General features: G+C 45.8%; 1 protein-coding gene across 2 annotated transcripts; it reads left to right on the forward strand.

The window, feature by feature from the left end:
* The first annotated feature begins 3,561 nt into the window (after positions 1-3,561).
* ZNF436 (zinc finger protein 436) lies at positions 3,562-11,972 on the forward strand. 2 transcript variants are annotated; one of them, XM_032361531.1, is made up of 4 exons: positions 3,562-3,673; positions 4,970-5,061; positions 5,867-5,993; positions 8,213-11,972. In XM_032361531.1, exons 2-4 carry the CDS (start codon positions 5,029-5,031, stop codon positions 9,463-9,465), a joined length of 1,413 nt encoding a protein of 470 aa, XP_032217422.1. In that variant the 5' UTR covers positions 3,562-3,673; positions 4,970-5,028; the 3' UTR covers positions 9,466-11,972. The 2 variants fall into 2 exon arrangements, with proteins under 2 accessions (XP_032217422.1, XP_032217423.1); XM_032361532.1 differs by lacking the exon at positions 4,970-5,061 and having other exon boundaries at positions 3,581-3,673.
* The last annotated feature ends 12,255 nt before the right edge of the window (positions 11,973-24,227 follow it).

Genomic DNA, 24,227 nt, shown 5'->3' on the forward strand with positions numbered 1-24,227 from the left:
TTGAGAGAGAGAGAGAGAGAGAGAGTGCACGTGCAAGGGGAGGGGCAGAGGGGGAGGGAGAAGCAGACTCCCCAGTGAGTGGGGACCCTGATGTGGGACCAGATCCCAGGACCCTGCGATCATAACCTGAGCCAAAGTCGAACACTTAACCGACTGAGTCACCCAGGTGCCCCGTATTATCATACTCTTCACAAACTGAGGATACCAAAGTTCAAAGAGTGCTTCCAGGGGACAATCTGGACTGAACCCAGGCTGCTGTTCATGCTCTTAAGCCACTTTGAAATAGGGCTTCATCTCAAGAGCATCTGCGGTGTGTTTTACTTCCCTCATAACAAGGATGGTGCCCGTGTGCCCAGGCCCTCCTCTGTGCCCCTGTGTTGCCGCCATTCTCGCATTTAATCGTCACAGCAGCCCCACGGTCATTGTGAGGGGCTGTGTCCTGTCTCCCTGCAGTGTCTGATACCGAAGAGAGACACAGGAAGCACGTTCGGTGAACGGGGGCCTATCCAATGCTTTTAAGTAGACTAACTCACACTAGATAACTTTGTTGTACGTTTTTAATGCAATTGCTTACATTTTGGGGGAAAATGTTGATTGTCTCAGGAGAAAACCAGCTGAAACTCTGGAGCTCGTAAGGAACTTCCCAGGCCTCTCCAGTCCCCCTCCCCCTGCGAGTGGATCTGCTCTCTGCACCCCAGGCCAGCCCCAGTCTGCCACCCCACCCCCACCCTGACCCCCATCTGCACCTCATCACCAGCTCTGTTGATCCACAGGCGAAAGGCTGAGGCAGGCAGGCAAGGGGACATAAGAGACTGTCCCTGCTCGGCTTCCTCCCCCGGCCACTCCACCCACACTCTTCCTCTAGCCCAGCACAGTCCCGGCCATCCTGGAACAAGCTGTGTCCTTTCACGCCTCCCTGACTTCGCACATGCTGTTCTGAAGACTGGATGCCTTCCCTCGTTCTCCACCTCCAAGACTCCTACAGTCTCTGCGAGCCAGCTCAGATGTCACCTCCTCTGGGAAGCCTCCTCCCCTGCCCTGTGCTGTCTGCCCGCCCCCTCCTCTGCACAGACTTGCTCATCATATACTAAGGCACTTGGACCGCAACGAGCGACCCGGCGTCAGTGTGTCCCCCCTGTCCCCAACTCCTTGTGCTCTGCTCGGAGTAGGGGTCAAGGGGAACCCAGGGCGCTGGGATTTTTCTTGATGCTCCTAGGACATGTGAAAATAAGATGGCAAAACAAGTTCACAAATAAATACTGAGGCATATTTTTCCACGTTTAATACATTAATGGCTTCTAATACAAAAAAAATCACACCATAATTGTGCTGCTCACAAGATGATTAAAGGATTTATTAAAATATAATAATGTAGGGTGCTCCACAGGCATAGTAGTCTTTGTTAATAAGAAACAAGCTTAAGGGCACAGAAAGAGGGTCTTTGATCAAATTGGTCAGTGGATCTGACATAATGTATAACCCCATTCGGAGATAATGTCAAAAGCCTAACTTGGAGACCCTGGCCCAGTGGTTCTTCTGGCCCCTTTCCGTGATGAGGGGCTCTGCTGCCCCCTCTGTACCCAGTAGGTGCTCAGTGTTGGCCGAATGATGGGAACACGTGCAGCTTTCCAAGTTAATTATTGAAAATTCTCATACAATAAGTATTCCTGAGAAACAATGAAGTCCTGAACAATGGGGCAGGAAGCCACCTCCTTCTCCAGTGACCCCCCAACCCTCAGAGTCCCGCTGAAGGCTGCGGCAGGAAGCCCCTCACCCACCGTCTTTCCCACCTTCTTCCCCAAGGGCACCAAAGGCAGTTGGGCTTTCCCTTTGCTCTCAGCCTCTCTTCTCCTCTGCCCTCTAAGGGTCCCAGGTGAAGAGAGAGAGAAGCACTTACTCGCAGAAGGAGGCCAGCAGCCAAGCTGGGCTCCCAGGGAGAGTTGTCCAGCCCCCAGGCAGGCCTGAGGAATAAAAGAAACAGTGAGAGGACAAAGAAGGACTTAGAGCACTGGAGCAAGGGGGAGAAAGGGCTAAGGAAGTTTACAAAGCAATCTGTCAGAGAAGGGATGAAAAGGGAGCCCTGCTGGGCTGACAGGCTCAGGGGCTCAACTCACCTTAGGCCCAATTAGAAATGTGCAATTACTGCACCAAAGTCTGAACTGTGCCCCCCCCCCCCCCCCTTCCTTGTCCTTGTGGAGAAGTTTCTCCACTTTCTGAGTTCTGGCAGCTTCAAATACCTCTGCTCTACTGGGCTCAATCTACCAATTTGCTTGAATCCACCACACCGGCCCAACTTCCAATCCCCTCTGGATTTCCAGCAGAAACACCACATGAGGGGAAGGCCACCAGCAGATTCTCACAGCTCCTGGGCCACTCTGACTTCCCAGATTTTCTGAGCCAGTGAAAATATCCACAGGCCTTTCTGGAAGTGTCCCCCCTACCCCCGCCACCAAAGGCAGGATAAATAATAGTAACAGCTATCATGTGAGCGTTCCTTCTGCGTAGTGCTTTATGTCACCTCACTCAGTGCTCACCACCAACTGAGGGACGATTGCTCTGTCTTACAGAAAGGGAAATGGGCCTGTGGAGATTGAATCACTTTCTAAAGGACAGCCAGCCAGGATTCCAACTCAGGTCTGTCTGACCTCGATACCCCACGCTCTTCCCACTGCGGACACCGTCTCTTGGGGACCTTCCAAAATTCCTTTTTCTCTTTCTTTCTTCTTCTTCTTCTTCTTCTTCTTCTTCTTCTTCTTTATTTTTTTGTGTGTGGTACCCAAATAAATTTCAGATGGGGTAGGATGGTATAATTCTGAGCTATCTAAAGAATTCCTACCCTCACAGCTGGGGATGAGGAGTGGGAGTGGGAGAGCCAGCCTCAGGGCTGGGTAGGGTCCTAGCTCTTTTTAGACACTTGAGTAATTTAACCATAAATAACTGGGCACTGGGAACAGGACACTCACTAATAAAAGCATAGCCTGGAGTCATGTTGGGGGTTGTGGGGGGGGGGGTGGAGAATTCAAGTCACTCAGTGGGTGGATATATCTGCAAAACAAAAGAAAAGCCCCTTTCCCAGCCCAGGCAGAGAAGTCTCCTGTAAAGTTAGAGACAACAGGCTTCTGGGCACGTAGCCAAGGTTCTGGGGATATTTATAACTTGAAGAGGGTGGGAGTCCCTAATAAGCTGCTATATTCTTTTTCCATCACTTCCCTCTCCAAGGCTACAGCCAGCTCAGAGCTCTTCCCCACGCAGAATGCCTGCCTTCCCTAGTGCTCTGCTGCCATTGTCTAATTTTCTCATCCTGGCTGGGGAAAGGGAAGGCTGCAAGCCCTTCCGTTCGGAAGAACTCCAGTTGAATGCAGCTTAGCTGCTGCTGGTGTTTCTTGGCTAGCTGCTGTGGTCTCAGGGATCTGCCTATGAGTCTGTGGTTTCTCTGAGCTGCCTGAGAGTCTGTGAGTCTTTGGGATCCGCCTACGGATCTCTGGGCTCTGCAGCCAAGTCTACGGATTTGAAATCTACCTGCGGGGCTGAGATATCCGGGATCTGCCAGTGATCTCCAGAATCCTTCCAAACACCCGAAGTCTCAGAGAACTCTGCCTGCGGATTTGGAATCTGTTTGAGGCCTCTCAGATCTTGGAGCCGGCGATCTAGTGGATCTTTTGCGGGTCAGGAGGTAAGTCTGTTCTTTCCCCAGCTGGGTTTTTCGGCTTCCCACCTTCAGCCGGTCAGGGACTGCTAGCATCCTGAAGGTCCGCCCGGCTCAGGGCTCAGAGGCCCAAGAACTCATCCGTGCAGGAAACCGTCAGAAATCCTTTTAGGAGACAACCCGTCAGGGATGATAAGGACGACTCTTCTCAGCCCTGAGGCCGGACTCGCTCCTCCGTCGGCGCCCTATCCCCCACCGTCGCTTCTGTATACCCTCAGGGTTTTCGCATCCCCTCTACTGGGCGCAACTTAACCCGCCCCTCAAGGGGCGCCCTCTTTAGAAGGACAAGGTTGGATGCCTCTATAGGGTTAACAGCGGTGGAGCCGGGACACCCCCTGGCCATGCCGCGTACCGCACTAGCCAGCGCGCCCGCGGCGCAGGGTCTCCTGGGAGTTGTAGTCCGGGTAGCCAGTGAGAGTGCCGCAGGCTCTGCTGGGAGACGTAGTGCGTGGGCGGAGCTCAAAGTTACAGCGCGGCCGCTGAGTCTCCCCTGGGGAGTGGGCGGCTGCCGCTTTCCTCTCAGGCCCCGGCTGTCAAATGAGGGCCAATCCTAGAAGAACCCAACACAGGCCAGCATCTAAATTAGGCCCGAAGTCGAAGTTAAGGCCCGACTCAAGATAAGCTTCTAAGGTCGTGAGGAGATGCAGGGCAACCTCTCTGGCTTAATCGGGCTGTAGTCTCCAAGTGAAGAAAGCGGAAGATACTACGCCCTGGCTAGGAGGACGTGCTTCTTTCTTCACCCTTTTGTTCTTTTCCCTCCTTGGTTTTTGGCCTCTGACTGGCCTTTGTACGCCAGAATGGAACTCCAACTCCCGGCAGGCCACGGGGACAGGCGCAGGCGTAATAGGGTGCTCAGCCGCGCTCAAGAGGCGGGCCTAATGTTCGCCATCTAATTGGCAGAGCGTTTTGCGAGCCTTGCTCGCTGATTGGTTAAGGTAGCTGCCGGAAAGGGCCCAGCCTCGAGATGGGAGAGCGGAGGCGTTCTGTGGGCTGGGCTGAGAGCCTCCTCCCCGAGACAGCATCGACTTGACCCCCCGGCCCGGGAGAGCCCGAGCCAGGGGGCTGTCTTAGTAAATTCCTGCAGTGCCTCCACCCTACGGTGGCGGAGACACAGAGGGCGGGTCGCGCTCGAGGGTCAGGGAGGAGAGTGACCCGGCCCGGGTCCAGGGCCCTCCCCACCCGTCTGGCAGCCAGAACTCCAGCCCTGGGGAGTGGGCAGGGCCTGTTTTCTGTGCCTCACGCCCTGCTTTTCGCCTCCTTTAGCGCTGTCTGCTAGCTGCTTTCCTGCTCTCTCTTCTTGGAGGCGAATCCTTGAGTCCGAGATGGCAGCCACCCTGCTCATGGCTGGGTCCCAGGTAAGCCGGGGGTGGCTTCTCGGACCCTGCCTCTGCTTATCCACCTTGTCCCGGCGTTTCTTTGCTCTGCAGATCCCTGTTGGCAATTCCCTGGGATTAGTAATTCACTCGCTTCGGTATTCTGCCTCCAGGAACCTCAGTACCAGGCCAGTATAGCCACAGACAAACATTTATCGAGCACCAGCTGTATGCCTTTAAATACTGGGGAGACAAAAGATGGATGAAACGGGCCCTCCCTGCCTGCTCACAATCTTTAGGGAGACAGACGACGCATCCGGTTAACTGTAATAGGACGTGATAACAGCTTTATTTGTCGTAGGAACTAAGTGCCAAAGTGCCGTGGTGTGAGAACCAAGAAGTGGGAGTGATTAATGCTGGAGAGTCCGAGGGAGGAGTGGAACGGAGCAGGGGGTGGGGGCACAGAAGAACAGTTGGTACTGGAACAGGGCCTTAAAGAATTGTAAGATCTCACTAGTCTGAGAAAGAGATTCCAGGAAAAGAGGAACATTGTGAGTAAAGGTATGGAATGATGTAGGTGATGCCTGTGTTCTGAGAAAAGTACCGCTAGAGGATAAAGTTCTGGAGTAGGCAGGGACATCTGGCTATGGAAATAGCAGGGTACTCCGCTGGTAAATGGCTCCCTTCTCTACCACATCTCTTTTTTTGTCTGCTTATTTCTTCTCTCCACTCTTCAGTTAATTCCTTTTGCCTTCTCAACGATTCTAGCCATGTCTCTAATTTCAAGAAGAAAAACTGGTACTAACCTCCAGATACCAAGTAATGAGGAAGCATTGTGTGATTTCAGGCACCTGTGACATTTGAAGATATGGCCATGTACCTCACTCGGGAAGAATGGAGACCTCTGGACCCTACACAAAGGGACCTTTACAGGGATGTTATGCAGGAGAATTATGGAAACGTCGTCTCATTAGGTAAGTAAGGATTCTCTCTCTCTCCACCCCCACATTTTCAAGACTCAAAAATGGCTTAACTCTTCCAATGCAACCTAGTTGTTTGATTTTTAAAGCAGTTAATTGGTTGTTGGCTTGAGTTCTGTCCACAGGCAAATCTTTTGAGTGTAGAAACATCAGGTCATATTGTCTAAAAAGAAAAACTGTTTCTGCCCATTTTAGAAACATTTAGATTTCTTATGCCCTGAGTCATCTACCCTTCTCCAGCCTGTTTGTACAGATCACTGACCAAACAGGTCTAACATAATGGTGCGTGCCAGGATGTAAATGCCCCTGTAAATGGTGATTTTACTGCAAGATTGAGGGGAGTTCTGACCTAAGGTTCATGGGAGGGCAAAAAGCCACATTTTTGTGTTTGTTTTGGCTTTAAGTCCTAGCTTTGGCTGACATCCTTTATTTATCTGGAGCAGGTACTTGTCTAGAGGTGATTCAGAGTTGATCGTAGGTTTTGAGTGTGTCAAATGTTCAGGAGAATCATGAATAGAATGATCACAGATTCTATTAGGCAGGGAAGTGAATTTTTTTTGATGGTCTGCAGACCTGTCTACTCTTAGCTGTCCTTTGGTATGGATGTAACTAGAATAAATAATATATTCTTGAGCTGAATGGTGTTTGACTCACTTAGTCTCTTGGTAACACTTGACAGAAGTTAGCAACTGTGTATGGTTCACTAGGCCATCTGCCATTCATTAGACTAATTCTTTTTTGGAAACCCTTATTTCTGTAGCCTTTCCCAGAACAAAAGACAACTATGAGGGGTTTCATTTTAAACTTGGGCTCTTCCTGATGTTCCAAGATTCTTGGATCTTTCCTTTAGAAAAGTAACTAGAAATGAAGATAATTACCTAGATGTATTGCAGTCTCTAATCCAAATATTCCACTCAATCCAACAAAAGAATGAAGTGAGAATCTTAAAGAAATGTGAATTTATATGGCTATGGTCCAGCCCAAGTAGCACTTGTTAGAAGAATGGAAGCATGAAAGAACACACACACACACACACACACACACACACGCACACACACAGAAAAACAAGTTCCTTTCCAGGAACTTGCCAAATAAATTTGGCACTGGGTTAATAATATTTACAAGGTTTCTTTACCTCAAGACTTGTCAGAGCCTTTAATGTGTTAAATGGCATGTGAATTTCTAAGAAGAGGCTATTAGATGCACCATGCACCAAATGAATTTATCCATGGACCCTTTTCTTCCAGCATACCTACTAACCTCTTTGTTGAAGAGTATGCTAAGAAACACAACTTAGAAAATACAGTGTCTGGTAGAAAGTTTCTTGTAGACAGTCGTTATATATTTTCATTTTCATTTGCAGACTGTATTTCATTAGTGTCGGGAATGTTCTGAGCTGTTTTTGCATCCTCCAACCTTCCCTCCTCTACTCATACTAGGAGGCCACTGGAAAGTAGCAAGTAACATTCGGCAGTCACCTCTCCTGTCAGTTAAAGACTTGCGATAGCCAGACAAAAATGTGTTTTTTCCATAGTAACCCAGTAGATTCTTAGTAACTATGACATGGTAATAATGAAGACTTGAAAAGTTAAGAACATAACAGACAATACAATCACGCATAAAATATCTAGCCCCTTGGCTTTTAGAGATTCTAATATGGAGTCTCTTATATTTTCTGTTTTCTCTTTCTGGCTCTTTTCTTTCAAAACACCAGGAATATATATAATTTTCTTAAAGAAACATTAACTCTAGTGGCACAGAGCATGAACCGTGATTAGATAGACCTGGGTTTCAATCATGGCTCCACCATTTACTACTTTATAAGCCTGCACAAGTCTTGGTTGTTTTTTTTTTTTTTTTAAGATTTAATTTATTTGTCAGAGAGAGCAAGTGCACAAGCAGGGGCAGCAGCAGGCAGAGGGAGAAGCAGGCTCCCTGCTGAGCAAGGAGACCAAAGTGGGACTCAATCCCAGGGCCCTGGAATCATGGCCTGAGCTGAAGGCAGACACTTAACCAACTGAGCCACCAAGTGTTGCTCTTCTCCGGGTCTTGGATTTAAATCATCATAGAGTGGAAATCATCATAATGCCAGACTTTCAGGGTGGTTGAAATAATGGGATAAAGAACTTAGCACAGTGCCTGCTACACAGTAGATAAATTTTTTGTGTATATTTGCCAGTATTATTATTATGACTATTTGTGCTTTATTACAGATTTTGAGATCAGGAGTGAGAATGAGGTGAATCCAAAGCAAGAGATTAGTGAAGATGTAGAATTTGGGACTGCCTCTGAAAGACCTGTTGGGAATACTGAGGAAAATCCTGAAAATGAAGAGGCCTTTGAAAGAGGGGATAGACCAGAAAGACAGTGGGGAGATTTAACAGCAGAAGAATGGGTAAGCTATCCTCTTCAACAAGTCACTGATCTGCTTGTTCACAAGGAAGTCCACACAGGCATCCGATATCATATATGCTCTCATTGTGGAAAGGCCTTCAGTCAGATCTCAGACCTTAATCGACATCAGAAAACCCACACTGGAGACAGACCCTATAAGTGTTATGAATGTGGAAAGGGCTTCAGTCGAAGCTCACATCTTATTCAGCATCAAAGAACACACACTGGGGAAAGGCCCTATGACTGTAATGAGTGTGGGAAAAGTTTTGGAAGAAGCTCTCACCTCATTCAGCACCAGACAATCCACACGGGAGAAAAGCCCCACAAATGTAACGAGTGTGGGAAAAGTTTCTGCCGGCTGTCTCACCTAATCCAGCACCAAAGGACACACAGTGGGGAAAAGCCCTATGAGTGTGAGGAGTGTGGGAAAAGCTTCAGCCGGAGCTCTCACCTAGCTCAGCACCAGAGGACCCACACAGGTGAGAAGCCTTACGAGTGTAATGAATGTGGACGAGGCTTCAGTGAGAGATCTGATCTCATCAAACACTATCGAGTCCATACGGGGGAGAGGCCCTACAAGTGTGATGAGTGTGGGAAGAATTTCAGTCAGAACTCCGACCTAGTGCGCCATCGCAGAGCCCACACAGGAGAAAAGCCGTACCACTGTAACGAATGTGGGGAGAATTTCAGCCGTATCTCACACTTGGTTCAGCACCAGAGAACCCACACTGGGGAAAAGCCATACGAATGTAATGCTTGTGGGAAAAGCTTCAGCCGGAGCTCTCATCTCATCACACACCAGAAAATTCACACTGGAGAGAAGCCCTACGAGTGCAACGAGTGTTGGCGAAGCTTTGGTGAAAGGTCAGATCTAATTAAACACCAGAGAACCCACACTGGAGAGAAGCCCTATGAGTGTGTACAGTGTGGAAAAGGTTTCACTCAGAGCTCCAACCTCATCACACATCAAAGAGTTCATACGGGAGAGAAGCCGTATGAATGTACCGAATGTGAGAAGAGTTTCAGCCGGAGCTCAGCTCTAATTAAACATAAGAGAGTTCATACTGACTAAGTCCTGTAATTAACAAGAAATGATTCATTTGAAGGTACAGTTTTATTTGATATCCAAGAGCTCTCTCAAGACTGAGCTTCTTTTACTATACTGAATTTCCATGTGGGCCACAGGTTAAAACATCAAAGAGGATAAGCCATTTGCAATTCTGACCCACAACTCTGGGAATATTATCTCCTCCTCCAAAGTAATGATTTTTATTCATTCGATATTAATGAAATACTTCATCAAAATCAACCCCACAAATAACTGGGAATCGGAAGACCAGGGGATAAATGCTGGTAAATACTCAGGCCTGGAAATGGAGTAAAACTTTAAAAGTTATTTCTCTCGTCCTTGGCCCAAAGAACTATGCTAGGGGAAATGTTGGACTGTAATAGGGTGGTCACAGCTGCTTCAGAAAAAGACAACCAGAGACTGCCCAAATTGCCACACCTATTCATTCTCTGTAGTAGTTGGGCACACACATCTTCCCCTTCAAAAGGCTTTTTCCTTGAGTTGCTCATGCATTTGTCTCTTTCCATCTTCCTGAGAGCAGGATTCTGCACGATGAAGGCAATGATCAAAACTTTTCTCATTGTTTCTAATTTAACTTTACTAAAGCTTGCATCTTTGGAGAAGCTGACTGAAGATACAGATTGAAAGGAAAAATGAGACACAGGTTTGGGGACCAAGGAACTCATCAGTGGTGGTGACTTTAGCAAAAGAGATGCCCACTGTTGTTCTCGCCATTAATCAGAATGTATTCATTTTCTTTGGGAATCACTGTAGGGAACATTGTAGGGAAAATATCTTCAAGGAAAGCTAGGACCATACTGATGGTGGAGTGTAAGGAGCAAGTGAAATTGACCACTTCAGGGAAGGAAACACAGAATTCCTCCCCAAGGAATACCACTGGTCCTTTCTGTGTTCTTCCCCCTCTGCCCTTTAAGATCAATTCTCCTTATACTGCTAACTCTAGAATTTGATAAGGGCCACATCCCAGTGTTCATCTTGGCTTGCATAAGGGCATGTGTAATGTACAGTAAAACGTGTATTCTTGTAATTCTTCCAGTAACGGAAACGGTATTCACACAGAATTAGCATGTTCTTGGGTGATGTTGATCATGTGACAGAGCTGCAGACAACTTCAGTGTGAGAAATGTCCTTTTGTTTTCATTATTTTCTAAGGAAAAAAACTTAAACACTAGTGCTCTAGTGTGCACTCTCCTGTAAGATCTGTCTTTGTACAGAACTAAGCACTTGTTTCTGTGTATCAGCCAATTGGGGGAGACAATGACCGGATAGAGAGGTTGACTGTCCTGTTCTCAGACTGAATTATCTTCTCTTTGGCCTAGTCACAAGGAATTAATAAACCTAGATAGGAATGTATGTCCATCCTCTCAGTCTACAGAAACATGTAGTTAAAATGAGAGTTGACCTAATTTAAACCTGTTAGTGTCAGATCCTCTCATCCCAGCTCACCATAGGAATTAAGAAATACCCCAGATGTTGATGCTTACCCAGGCTTTTGGGGATGGCAGTGTGAGGGGACTAGAGTAAGGAATATATATTTTTGAGAGTGCCCCCAAGTTCTTCCTACTGTGCTTTATCGTGAGTGTTGTAACATTTGAAAAATACTTCTGCCGTAGGTCTTTGGGACTTGGTGTGTTAAGGGAGCCAGTGGTCTCTCGGGGAGTCTGCTAAAATGAGTCATGAGGACCCACAGCTGTGTGGGCCTGCATCCTCTGCAGTGAGTGACAAAGCCTTGAAAGTAACACCACCACTCCCTGAAGGAGGTTTCTTTATTATGTTGCCTCCCCTACTGAAATATAAACTGGGGCAGGGAGCATGTTTTGTGTTCTATACAAAAATCTAGCTGATGGTGGGTATTCATATTTTAATTGTTGAATGACTTACATGTTCTTGATGACTCAACTCGAGTATGTCTTTTCCCGTGTCAGTGTTGCTAATGGTTTTAATGACTAGCAAAGTTCTCCTGTTGTTTCTGTGAGCCACAGTGGGCATCAGCTTTGGAGTGGCCCCAGAAGACAGCATCCTCATGACCCAAGTACTTCCCCCACTCTTCTGCCTCACCCCAAGCTGTTCCTGCTGCTGCTTTTAGCTTCTTAGAGGTGAGTGGCTCAAGAAGAGGCTTCTAAGTGCCCCAGCCTTCTCTCCATATGCCTACACTCCAGCTGGGAAATTAGAAGGGCAAGGGCCAAGACCACCTGTTTCCTCTCTTTTTTCCCAACTGCTGCCCATTTGCCATGTTGAACTTTGTGTAGAACTTATGCATCAGACTCTCTTTGCTAATGCTTTTTGCATGTCTTCTGCTCCCCAGTCTCTGGCTGCTTCTGCACATACCCTGAACACTTTGTGCCTGTTTTCTATGGTTGTGGAGAGTGAGTGAATAAGTAAGTGTGTAGAGCAGTTTTTCGTACGGTATTGGTCGCAGTTATGCTAGTGTCTACATCTGTATTCTAACAATATTCTATAATTAAAAGTATAATTTTTAAAAATCAAAACACTGAGAATTATTTTAGTCATCCACCACTGATTCCTAAGATGGCATTTCATCAGATTCATTAAAATGGGCATGACTGTCTTTACATTAATGCATTTGTACAGATGTTCTCATGGAAATGGGGGTGTACGTTGTTTTCACACATGGGTGAGCCCTCTGGATATTGCCAAAATTTGGGAAGATGCAAAAATCTGGGTAGTTTCCTATAAAGATTGGGCTGATAGCAAAAGAGCATGGAAATAATTTGGTTATGAGTGGCCATTAGCCTTGGAGAGGGAAAAAAACAAACACATCCAAAAGCAGAAATGAGAGGAGGCCTTTGTTGCTTTAAGGAGATATTTTTGGGTACCTGTTGAGAATGCTGAAACAATTTCTACTGAACCAGTATTGGGATCCCAGAACAGATAACCTCTCAGAAACAGTCAAAGGCTCTCTGTTCACGACAGTTAGTTTGCCTAAGGCAGTGATTATGTATTACTAGGGTGTGGCTATGTTTTCAAATCACTTACAAGCAATTTTCTTTGATGAATACCTTCTTTAAAGGGAGGACCAGGCTAGGCAGAGGGAGGGAGTAGAAGTGCTTTAAATTGAGGAAAAACACAAATGCGGAAGTAAAATTGTAACTATACCTATTGCCAAAACTTGGAAATGGAAAGAGGTTTTATTAAAACCCTTTTTAAAATTCTATTTTTCCCTCTACGTGATCAACAGTTTTTATTTCTGGGAGGAAACCTAAAAGGAAAACCCGGGCTCATCCGGAGCCTCTGCTCTAAAGGTATTTGATATGTTAATGCTTCGCCATTATTGTAAAGGAGATTACCTTCTGTGGGATCTGTTCTCTAAGAGGCTAGGTTAGGGCTTTGCTTCCAGGCCGCTAGGATACCGATGATGAACGCACTGAAATGATAATTTGCTAAGTGGTTCCCTACTGTTTCAAAAGTTGGTATTATTTGAAAAGGAGTTCCTGTGCCCTGGGATAAATGGATTCTTTGAAGCATTGGTTAGATACGCATCTCTATGATAGCCTGGGCTACCGCTTCTCTGTTGGGGACTCCAAGATAAAAGGTCATTAGTGAAAACCACTGAGGAGTGAAACTAACAGAAGAAAATTACCTTGTTGTGACCTAAAATTGTTTCATAGTTAATCCCATTTTAAAATCTGTTTTCCTAAATGCTTCATGTTCAAAGTTTGTATCATTTTTTTTTTAAAGATTTTTATTTATTTATTTGACAGAGAGAAATCACAAGTAGATGGAGAGGCAGGCAGAGAGAGAGAGGGAAGCAGGCTCTCTGCCGAGCAGAGAGCCCGATGCGGGACCCGATCCCAGGACCCTGAGATCATGACCTGAGCCGAAGGCAGCGGCTTAAACCACTGAGCCACCCAGGCGCCCCCAAAGTTTGTATCATTTTCAGCATCTCCAAAGGTGGTTTTGTTTTTCCTTCTGGGGGGAGATTGAGGCTGATAACCTCAAGATCTCACTCTGAGTTTCACAGTAGCCCTTGCACCTAACTGCCTTGGAGACCCCTCCATCTGGAAATTACACAGGCACCTTAAAATCAATGCCCCAACTGACCTTAGCATTTTCCTCCACCACCTCCCAGCTGCCTCTCCTATAATTATTTCCCTCCCTCTATCCCTCCCTTTACTCCTCCCTCCCTTCTTTCCTTCCTCCTTTTTCCTTCCTTTAGGTTTACTTATCCATTTGAGATAGCGAGGGGGGCGCGTGAGAGAAAGTGAGGAGAGGGGCGGAGAGAGGGAGAAAATCTAGCCAACTCACTGCTGAATGGGGAATGTGACATGAGGCTACATCCCATGACCCATGAGATCACAACCTGAGCTGAAACCAAAAGTAGAATGCTTAACCGACTGAACCACCCAGGCACCCCTCCTGTATTTCTTAACTCAGTCATTGCCCGGTTATCCAAGCTGGACACTTGCATATCGTACTCAACAGCTCCTGCTCCTTTTGGCACCCTCCCCAAACCAATAAATATTAGCAGACTAGTCATTCAGTCATGACCAACCTTCCTTTCTCTACTTGCTCTCTCACGACTTACCATGTGACCTTGGGCACGTTAATTAATTTTCCTGCTCCTTGGATTTCCCATCCATAAAATGGGTTAGTTCTATCTGCCTCGTGGAGTTGCAAAGATAGAAGCAAGGTAATGGGCTCGGCTGCAGTCATTCAGACCATCACCAGGCCACATCTTGCTTACAGTGTTTCTTCTTTTAAATTTTCCTTAGTTAACATACAGCGCAATATTGGTTTCTGGAGTAAAATTCAGTGATTCATTACATACACCTCCCAGTGCTCATCACAACAGATGCCCTCCTTAATACCCATCACCCGTTTAACCCACCCCCCACCTACCTCCCTCCATCAATCCTGCCTGTTTTCTATCTTTAAGAGTCTCCTATGGCTTGTTTCCCTCTCTCCTTTTTTTCCCCCTTCGTCCCCTTCCCATATGTTCATCTGTTTTCTTAAATTCCACATATGAGTGAGATCATGAATCATATAGTATTTGTATTTCTCTGACTTTTTTCACTTAGCATTAATACACTCTAGCTCGTCTTGTCGTTGCAAATACTTTGAAAGATTTTATTTTGGGGGAGGGCACCTGGGTGGCTCCGTCAGTTGGGCATCTCCCTTCAGCTCGGGTTGTGGTCCCTGGCCCCTGGGGTCGAGCCCCACGCTGGGCTCCCTGCTCAGTGGGGAGTCTGCTTCTCCCATTCTTCCCCCAGCTTGCGTTTTCTCTGTCTCTCTCTGCTCTCTGCGCACGCTCTCTCTCTCTCAAATAAGTAAATAAATAAATATATTTTTAAGATTTTATTTATTTATTTGACAGAGAGAGATCACAAGTAGGCAGAGAGGCAGGCAGAGAGAGAGGGGGAAGCATGCTTCCCACCAAGCAGAGAGCCCAACGCGGGGCTCGATCCCAAGACCCCGAGATCATGACCTGAGCCGAAGGCAGCGGCTTAACCCACTGAGCCACCCAGGTGCCCCAATAAATAAAATATTTTTAAAGAAAGATTTTATTTTATTTTTAGGGTGAGCAAGCAGTGGGTGGGGCAGAGGGAGAGGGAGAATCCTGAAGCTGACTGCCTGCTGAACACAGAGCCCAGAGTGGGTCCCATCCCAGGACCCTGAGATCATGACTTGAGCTGAAACCGAGTTGGCACCTTACCAAACGAGGTGCCCCTAAAGATTTTACTTTTAAGTAATTTTTACACCCACCTTGGTACTCAAACTCACAACCCCCAAGATCAAGAGTTGCAAGTTCCTCTGACTGAGCCAGCCAGGCACCCCACATCTTGCTTACTGAAACCACCTCCTAATGTGCTTTTCATTTTTTAAAAAAAGATTTTATTTTTGCAAGAGAGAGCAAAAGAGAGAGCCCGCGCACGCACAAGTAGCGGGAGGGGCAGAGGAGAAGCAAACTCCCTGCCGAGCTGGGAACCCAGATGCAGGACTCCGTCCCAGCACCCTGGGATCATGACCTGAGCCGAAGGCAGCTGCTCAACAGACTGGGCCACCCAAGCGCCCAAACTAGGACTTTCTGAAGGGCAAATCCTTTCCTGCCACTGTTCTGTGTAAAACCTTCTCATGCCTCCCATTGCCAGCTGCATACAGTGAAACTCCTGTGTTCATTTTTTAGGAGACCATCTTTGCTCTGGCCTCTGCTGCCCTCCGCTGCCCTCAGATTCAGTTCTCTGCACTACACTCTCCAACCTGTTCTGGAGAATAGTTCTTTCCACTATTCCAGCCAACTCCTCCTCACCTTCAGGTCTCATACCTCACTTGTTCTAGGAACCCTTTCCCGATCCCACAAGACTGGATCTGATGTTCCTTGTCAGTGTTCCATGGGTTTATTCCAATCAAAGCACTTTATCCCTGTTTCATAATTGCCTGTTTACTTTTTTGTCTCCTCCATTAGACTGTTACCCTTGAAGTCATTGTGTCTTGCTCATCATTGAATCTTCAGCTGCTAGCAAATGTTTGACTTCAGGTACAGAGTAGGCAGACATCAGATATCTGTTGGGTAAATGAGAGGAGAGTATGTGTACACTTCCTTCCCCTCAGCAAGGCTGGTGGCTTCAGGTCTGATTTGCCATCACACAGGCTACTCATGAAAGAACTGTAGAAATTCTGTCATTGCATACCTGATGGGGCCTTATGCAAGAGGGCGAAAGCTCCCCCAGGTGATGTCCTCCATTTAAGATGTCTCCTCTCCCCTCCCCCAGATAAAGCTGGGATCATGAAGACACCACCCCTGATGGTTCCTGTGTTTAATGAGACTTTGTCATCTTTGGAGGGTTAACTAGGAATAGACTCTTTATGGCAACTTTGGAGCTGTGTTCACGGCAGGCTGTCAATGCAGGAAGCGTGGGCAGGATTTTAAGACCCCTGCTCTAAGTTTGGTATTTGGTCAAACTCTGAATTCTCCAAGCAGATCACATAAACCAAAGGTGATTAATCTTTTGCAGGGAGACTCCAGATTCTTTTGCGAATCTCATGAAAGTTTTGCAACATTTGCTTTTATGGAGTTTTAAGAATTCTTTGTATGTTTTGGATACAAGGCCTCTATCAGACATAGGATTTGCAAAAATTTCTCCCCATCTTTGACTTGTCTTTTCATTCTCTTAATAGTGTCTTTCGAAGAACCAGTTTTAAATTTTGATGTTCATTTTCCGATAGGCTTTTGATCCAAGATTTCCTTCTCTGGATCTCCACATGGATAGCTCTTGAATCGTAGCACTTAAATCTGGTTTTTAGCGAGGGCAGGAAGAAGCACACTTTCTGAACTTCATTCTTGTTGAGTTATATCCCCTCTAGTGGAGTTTGGGTTTTAGCCTAGGTCGTACTGCCATTAGACCAGGACAACAGGGAGAGCCTCCTGAGTCCGGCTCTTTAAAGGGCCTGATCTGGCTCTCCTCCAGTTGCACATTTCTTCATGGGGTAAAGGGGACAAGCCCACCCAGAGCTCACACGCCTCTCCCCTTCTCTAGATCACAAACTCCAAGTATTTAGGACCTTGCAATTCTTTGCCCAAACAGCTCACTTCCAAGCTTCTTCTCCAGGTTGTTTTCTTTTCCTTTCTTTTCTTTTTTTTAAGATTTTATTTATTCATTTGACACAGAGAGATCACAAGTAGGCAGAGAGGCAGGCAGAGAGAGAGAGAGGAGGAAGCAGGCTCCCCGCGGAGCAGAGAACCCGATGCGGGACTCGATCCCAGGACCCTGAGATCATGACCTGAGCCGAAGGCAGCGGCTTAACCCACTGAGCCACCCAGGTGCCCTCCAGGTTGTTTTCTTGAGGGCAAATCAAACTTTGTGTGTGTAACCCTAGGCCTAGGTCTATAGGATATACTTATACTAGGCTTATAGGATAGACTTATACCTGCAGGTTAGGTAGCCTCCCACATGTGGACACTAGGGCCCTTCTAGAACAGGGCAGACAGAATGGGAAAAGAAGTGGGGGCAGGCCTCTGTTTGTACTCTATTCCTTTTCTGGTTCCAGGTATGCTATCAAAAATTTCTGGGACACCTGGCTGGCTGTGTAGGAAGAGCAGGTGACTCTTGAGCTCCAGGTCATGAGTTTGAGTCTCACGTTGGGTATAGAGATTACTAAAATAAATAATTAAAAAAAAAACAATTTGGGCGTGCCTGGCTGGCTCAGTAGTAGAGCAAGTAACTCTTCTAGATCTTGGGGTTGTGAGTTTGGGCCCCACATTGAAAGTAGAGCCTACTTAAAAAAATTTTTTCATGAGTGACTTGTGAGGAGGAGTCAGAACTCTGAAATTCCAGATTTCTGAGGTAAGTGATTCGTTGAGTGGGTGAGTATGCTACGAATGGAGCCAGAACACATAAAAGAGGAGGAATCTGGGATGGGTATCAAGATTACAAGTTAAAGGGCCCCTGGGTGGCTCAGTGGGTTAAGCATCTGCCTTTGGCTCAGCTCATGATCCCAGGGTCCTGGTGTCGAGTCCCACATCTGGCTCCTTGCTCAGCGGGGAGCCTGCTTCTCCCTCCCTCTCCCTGCTGCTCCACCTGCTTGTGCTTTCTCTCTCTCTCTGTCAAATAAATAAATAAATAAAAATTCTTTTAAAAAGATTACAAGTTAAGTCATTTAACAAAAATTTGCTGAGCACCAGTTTATGTACCTGGCATAAGACTGAATGAGATGAAAACTCTGCCGTTGTAGAATTTATATTCTGGTTGGCGGCGGGTGGGGGGGCGGGGGAGTGATGGACAATAAACAAAGACATACGTTGCATCTGGTGATAACAAGAAAAACAAAGAACAGAGTGAAGGGGACTGCTATTTTAGAGAGAGTGGTCAAGGAAAGCCCTGCTAAAGAGGTGACATTAGAGAAAGACCCTGGATGAGTCATCAGGATATCTGGGGAAAATGTTCTAAATCCTTAATTTACTGAAGAGCGATGTAAGGTAGTGAGGCCATGATTGGCAGGCATACTGGAGGAACAGCCACCAGATTGGTGGGGGGTGGAACTCATTGAGGAAGGGGGCAAAAGGTGGGAGATAAAAACCATCTTTAGAGACTAGATGTTGAGTTTGAAGAACCTGTTAGATCCAAGCCCAGCAAGTAGTTGAAAATATGAGTCCAGAGCCCAGGACCAAAAGTTGGGCCGTAGGTAAAGAAATGGGAATAGCTAGCCTGGAGATGATAGTGTAAACCATGCGTGGGAATGGGTGTCCCTCCTAGAGCGTGAGAATAGCATCAAGGATGGAATCCTGGGAACACCAGTAGGTAATGATGGGTAGAGGAGAGGACCTAGAAGGAAGAACCCAGAAAATCAGGAGAGGAGAGTCACAGGGCCAAGCACGGGGCACATTTCAAGGTGTCCAGACAGTGACGATGTCTAGTGAAATACTATGTTTGAAAGTGAGTGGAGGGTATTACAGCCTTGTTATTATTATTATTTTTTTAAAGGTTTTATTTATTTATTCGACAGACAGAGATCACAAGTAGGCAGAGAGGCAGGCAGAGAGGAGGAAGCAGGCTCCCCGCTGAGCAGAGAGCCCAATGTGGGGCTCGATCCCAGGACCCTGGGACCATGACCTGAGCCGAAGGCAGAGGCTTTAACCCACTGAGCCACCCAGGTGCCCCCAGCCTTGTTATTATTAATGATAGTTAGAGAACGCTTGCCCCCTTCTAATGGATATTTCAGTTTAAGGGTAATGAGAATTTTGTTACATGCACATAGTCTATTTATAATCAATTCCTACTGCTTTATTGGGTTTTAAAAGAAGACATATGTAAGTTACGCTGAAGGAGCAGAATTCACAATCCCTGTTGACTCTTAACTTGGCTAACGGTGTGTTTAACTTGTATATTTAAATATGGGTAATAATTCTTAGAATTCTCTGAATTCCCCTGATTTGGGTTAAAAGCTTATAGTAACACTTTCATAAAAGACTTGCAGATAGAGCTCTTCTACCTGTCTATAGGGAAGCCTTAAAATAGTTAGAACTCAGTGGACCAAATGTTATGTTCAATGGTCTCCTAGAATTTGATTTCTGGACTTTGGGTGGCAGGTGTGGCTGTTGCCTGTGCCTCTCTCTCTAAATGGCTACAGAGGTCAGTGTCAACGGATAGATACATGAAGTTCCTGGTGGTGAGTCGCCAAGGAATCTTGTTGTTGCCGAGTCTGTTAAATTCTTCCATGAGACCAAGCATTTATCGCTCTTAAGTCGGATCTAATAATCCTAATTATTTAGGAAATAAATTTTTAAAAAGTTGATTCTTGTTTTCTTGGGTTTGACTGGGGCACTGGAAAGGAGAGCTCACTTTTTTCAGTTTTGCCATATTCCCTCAACAGAACCCGAGGATAAGAGAGAATCCATGAAAAAAAAAGAGTAATAAGGACAAAAAGAACTTCAAAATCAGAGACTTCCAACATAAGGTTTGGGAATATGAAGGCTTAAAAAGAGGGCGGTTTAACCTTATTGGTTTTGATTCTTCTCTTCTGACCGTGTAACATAATGATTAAGAGACTAGAATTTGGGGGTGCCTATGTGGCTCAGACAATTAGCATCCGACTCTTGATTTCAGGGTTGTGAGCTCAAGCCCCACATGGCCCCACACTCAGTGGGAGTGACTAGAATTTGGAGTTATGTCAGAGTTTGAGTCTCAGCTCTAGCTTGAGCCTGAGTTTCTACATCTGCAAAAGGGAGAGGATACATTTTGATATTTGCCTCTAATACAGCAAGCACTTAATGAGATAATCTCTTAAGTACTTAACAAGTGTTAACTAGTATTTTTTAAATTGGAATTTTTTTAAAAGATATTATTTATTTATTTGACAGACACAGATCACAAGTAGGCAGAGAGACAGGCAGAGAGATGGGGGAAGCAGGCTCCCTGCCCAGCAGAGAGCTTGATGCGGGGCTCGATCCCAGGACCCAAAAGCAGAGGCTTTAACCCACTGAGCCACCCAGGTGCCCTGGTATTATGAAGACCATATAGGTATAATCTTCATGAGTCATTTTCTTTTCTAGCAAACCTATCCGAAGGACTGCTGCTTCCCAATGTTGAGACCCTATGAGGCCACAGTTTTTAGATATGGTTAGTTCTCAGAACAAGTTCCAATTGCATTATGAAGCCACATAAGGAAAATGTCATTATCTTATATTATGATTTGCTTGGGACTCTAAACAGTATCTTCTAACTTGTCAGGTTGACATTGATGATTTTTTTTTTGACTGGGAAAAATGTGTACCTCTGCAAGCGAAGAACCTGTCGATGCTGAGACCTTAATTGAGAAGTAGCTTGGCGAGGTGGCTTTTGGAATCACGTGGAACTGTGTTCCAGTCTTGGTTTCAGCTGTGTGGCTTTGAGAAAATGTTTTAACCTCTCTGAGACTTGTTTCCTCAATAAAATGGGAAAATATCACTTATCCTTAAGGTTTCATTTAAAGATCAGCAGTAGTATATGTGAAACACCCAATATACAGTAGAAGTTCAAATCACAGTAAAATGTCTTGTTGCTAAGGTGGAGATATGCTTTCCATATTTTTTTAAAGTTTTTTTTTAAAATTTATTTGACAGACAGAGATCACAAGTAGGCAGAGAGGCAGGCAGAGAGGAGGAAGCAGGCTCCCCGCTGAGCAGAGAGCCCGATGCGGGGCTCTATCCCAGGACCCTGGGAACATGACCTGAGCTGAAGGCAGAGGCTTTAACCCACTGAGCCACCCAGGTGCCCCATGCTTTCCATTTTAAAGTGGCTTTGATGAATTTGAGAATTAGAAGAGAATTCAACGAGCTAGTGCAAAAATAACCACCTTCTCCTCCTCCTCCTCCTCCTCTTCCTTCTTAAATATTTTATTTATTTACTTGACAGACAGCACAGACTAGGGGAGTGGGAGATGGAGAAGCAGGCGCCCCCCTGGGCAGGGAGCAAGACGCAGGACTTCATCCCAGGATCCTGGAATCATGACCAGACCTGAAGGCAGACAATTAACCTACTGAGCCACCCAGGTGCCCTCACCCTTTTAAAGAGATATTTATTTATTTTAGAGAGAGTAGAGCTCCATCATGACATGAACCAAAATCAAGAGTTGGGTGCTTAACCAGCTGACCCACCCAGGCGCCCTTGGCACGTTCTTTTTTAAAAGAAGCATAATCCTAGGAAGTATAAATGAGAAACAGCTTTCAGCTCTGGTCAGTTTGACTGGAGCACCACAGTGTTGGAAAGCACCTTAGAATAATAATAAAAAAATTAAAGTTTGATGAAGAAAGTGAAGCTTGAAGTTTTCAGGTAAAGCGGAGTAGAGGACTCTTGGCACCTAATGTTAACAAGGGTTGGCTGGTGAGGTCCTTTCCACAACATGCTACATGTGGCATTTATTTTCCATTTTTCTCTCCTCTTTCTTTCTTTCTATATTGTCTTTTTCTACCTCGCCCCTGCCTGTGCCTTTGGATTGTGGCTGCATAGCTTGTCCTTGTTAGTGGCAAGAGAAGGCACTTTGAATTGATGTCATCGTGTTCGAAGTCTGAAGGAGATACTCAGTGTTATAAAAGGGGAAAAAGCATGATGAATATTGATCTATGGATCCAGTAAGAAGGGTTGATGACTTAAAAAATTCTCTGTTAACTTCAAGGTGTAAGTAGTAAAAGTCAAAGCTTCAATTTGAGTATTCTGCTGTCCTTAATTGTTTTTAAGAAGCAAAAGCATGTTCATTAACATACCCGCTCAGACCCCAGGTTTGGTCTGTGACAGGTAAGGGTTGTAAGGTGGCTTGGCTGCACTGTGCTAATCTCAAAAGATTAGGGATATAGCTAGAATGCTCCCTAACACCTCATTTTTATAATGTCTATTTATATATTTGGCCTGTGTTGTTAGCTTGAATGTAAGCTCTTAGAGGACAGAGATTGTGTTCCATTCATTTTATACTCCCTACTTTTAACACAGTGATTTGTCTGCAGAGGGTATACAATAGATGTTTGTGGAATATCAAATGCACACACACACACACACACACACACTTTTTTGGGGGGGGGGATGCAAAGCTCCAATGACCATATTTTCCAAAATTAAAAAAAATCACAATAAATGGTTTGAAAAGGTGGAGTATATTTCTTAGGACTATATGGCCAAAATACTTGAAATGTTATCCCAGAAAATACTGGGTGATGGAATCACTTTAATTATGGTATTCAGCCCAAGGGCTTTTATCCTGTGGTCAGTGAATTTAAAGGAGTCTCCAGATGGAAGTGCATGGTCTTTCAAGTTAGATGAAAAAAGATAACACTTTAAAAAAAGATTTTATTTATTTATTTGAGAGACAGCAAGAGCTCACATGCATGAGCAGGGGGAGAGGGAGATTTTATTTATTTATTTGAGAGACAGCAAGAGCTCACATGCATGAGCAGGGGGAGAGGGAGAAGCAGACTCTCTGCTGAGTGGGGAGCCTGACGCAGGGCTCCATCTCAGGACCCCAAGATCATGACCTGAGCTAAAGCTAGAGGCTTAACTGATTGAGCCACCAAGGTGCCCCCCCAAAATAAACATTTTTATTTTCATGAATGTCAAACTGAAACTTAGCATTATCCCCCATTGTGAATGCAGGCAACAAACCACAGTAGAATTAGCCATAACTTTCACTCTGTCACCAATATATATCAAAGGCATTTTCATATCACATTAGAGTTTTGGATTTTCTTTTTAAGATTTTATTTATTATTGGGGTGCCCCGGGCGGCTCAGTGGGCTAAGCCTCTGCCTTCGGCTCAGGTCATGATCTCCCATTGTCCTGAGATCAAGCCCCGCATCGGGCTCTCTGCTCGGCGGGGAGCCTGCTTCGCCCTCTTTCTCTGCCTGCCTCGCCCTCTTTCTCTGCCTGCCTCTCTGCCTACTTGTGATATCAATCTCTCTCTGTCAAATAAATATTTGACGGAGAGAAAGACAGGGAGAGAGGGAATACAAGCAGGAGAAGTGGGAGAGGGAGAAGCAGGCTTCCTGCTGAGCAGGTAGTGTGATGCAGGGCTTGATCCCGTGACCCTGGGATCATAACCCCAGCCAAAGACAGATGCTTAATGACTGAACCACCCAGGCGCTCCCATATCACATTATAGTTATCATGGACTTCTTGAATATCTTCTCATCACCGCTTTAAAATTTCTGTCGTTATTTGACCTGCTGCAAGAGCTTGATACTTAATGTCTTAATAAATAAAAACATTTATTTCTTTAAAGATGTTATTTATTTATTTGAGAGAGAGAGAGAGAGTGGGAGAGAGAGCACAAGAGTGGCGTGAAGGGCAGAGGGAGAAGCAGACTCCCCATGGAGCAGGGAGCCCCACACAGACTCCATCCGGGGACTCCAAGATCATGACTCCAGCCGAAGGCAGACACTTAACTGACTGAGCCACTCAGGCGCCCGATAAACAGATTTACACCACAAATTTGCTCTTAAAATATTTTTCCTAGGGCGCCAGGGTGGCTCAGTCAATTAGACATCTGCCTTAGGCTCAGGTCATGGTTCCAGCGTCCTGGGATCAAGCCCCGCCTCCAGCTCCCAGCCCCACAGGGAGTCGGCTTCTCCCTCTGCCATGCCTTCCACTCATTCTAGCAATCTCTCTCTCAAATAAATAAAATCTTTAAAAATATATATCTATTTCCCGGGGTGCCAGGGTGGCTCAGCCTGTTAAGCATCTGCCTTCTACTCAGGTCAATAACCAACAGGTTGTGTATTCAGCCCCACGTTGGGCTCCCTGCTTCTGGGGCACCTGCTTCTC

The sequence above is a fragment of the Mustela erminea genome, chromosome 10 (assembly GCF_009829155.1).
Source record: "Mustela erminea isolate mMusErm1 chromosome 10, mMusErm1.Pri, whole genome shotgun sequence".
Taxonomy (NCBI): domain Eukaryota; kingdom Metazoa; phylum Chordata; class Mammalia; order Carnivora; family Mustelidae; genus Mustela; species Mustela erminea.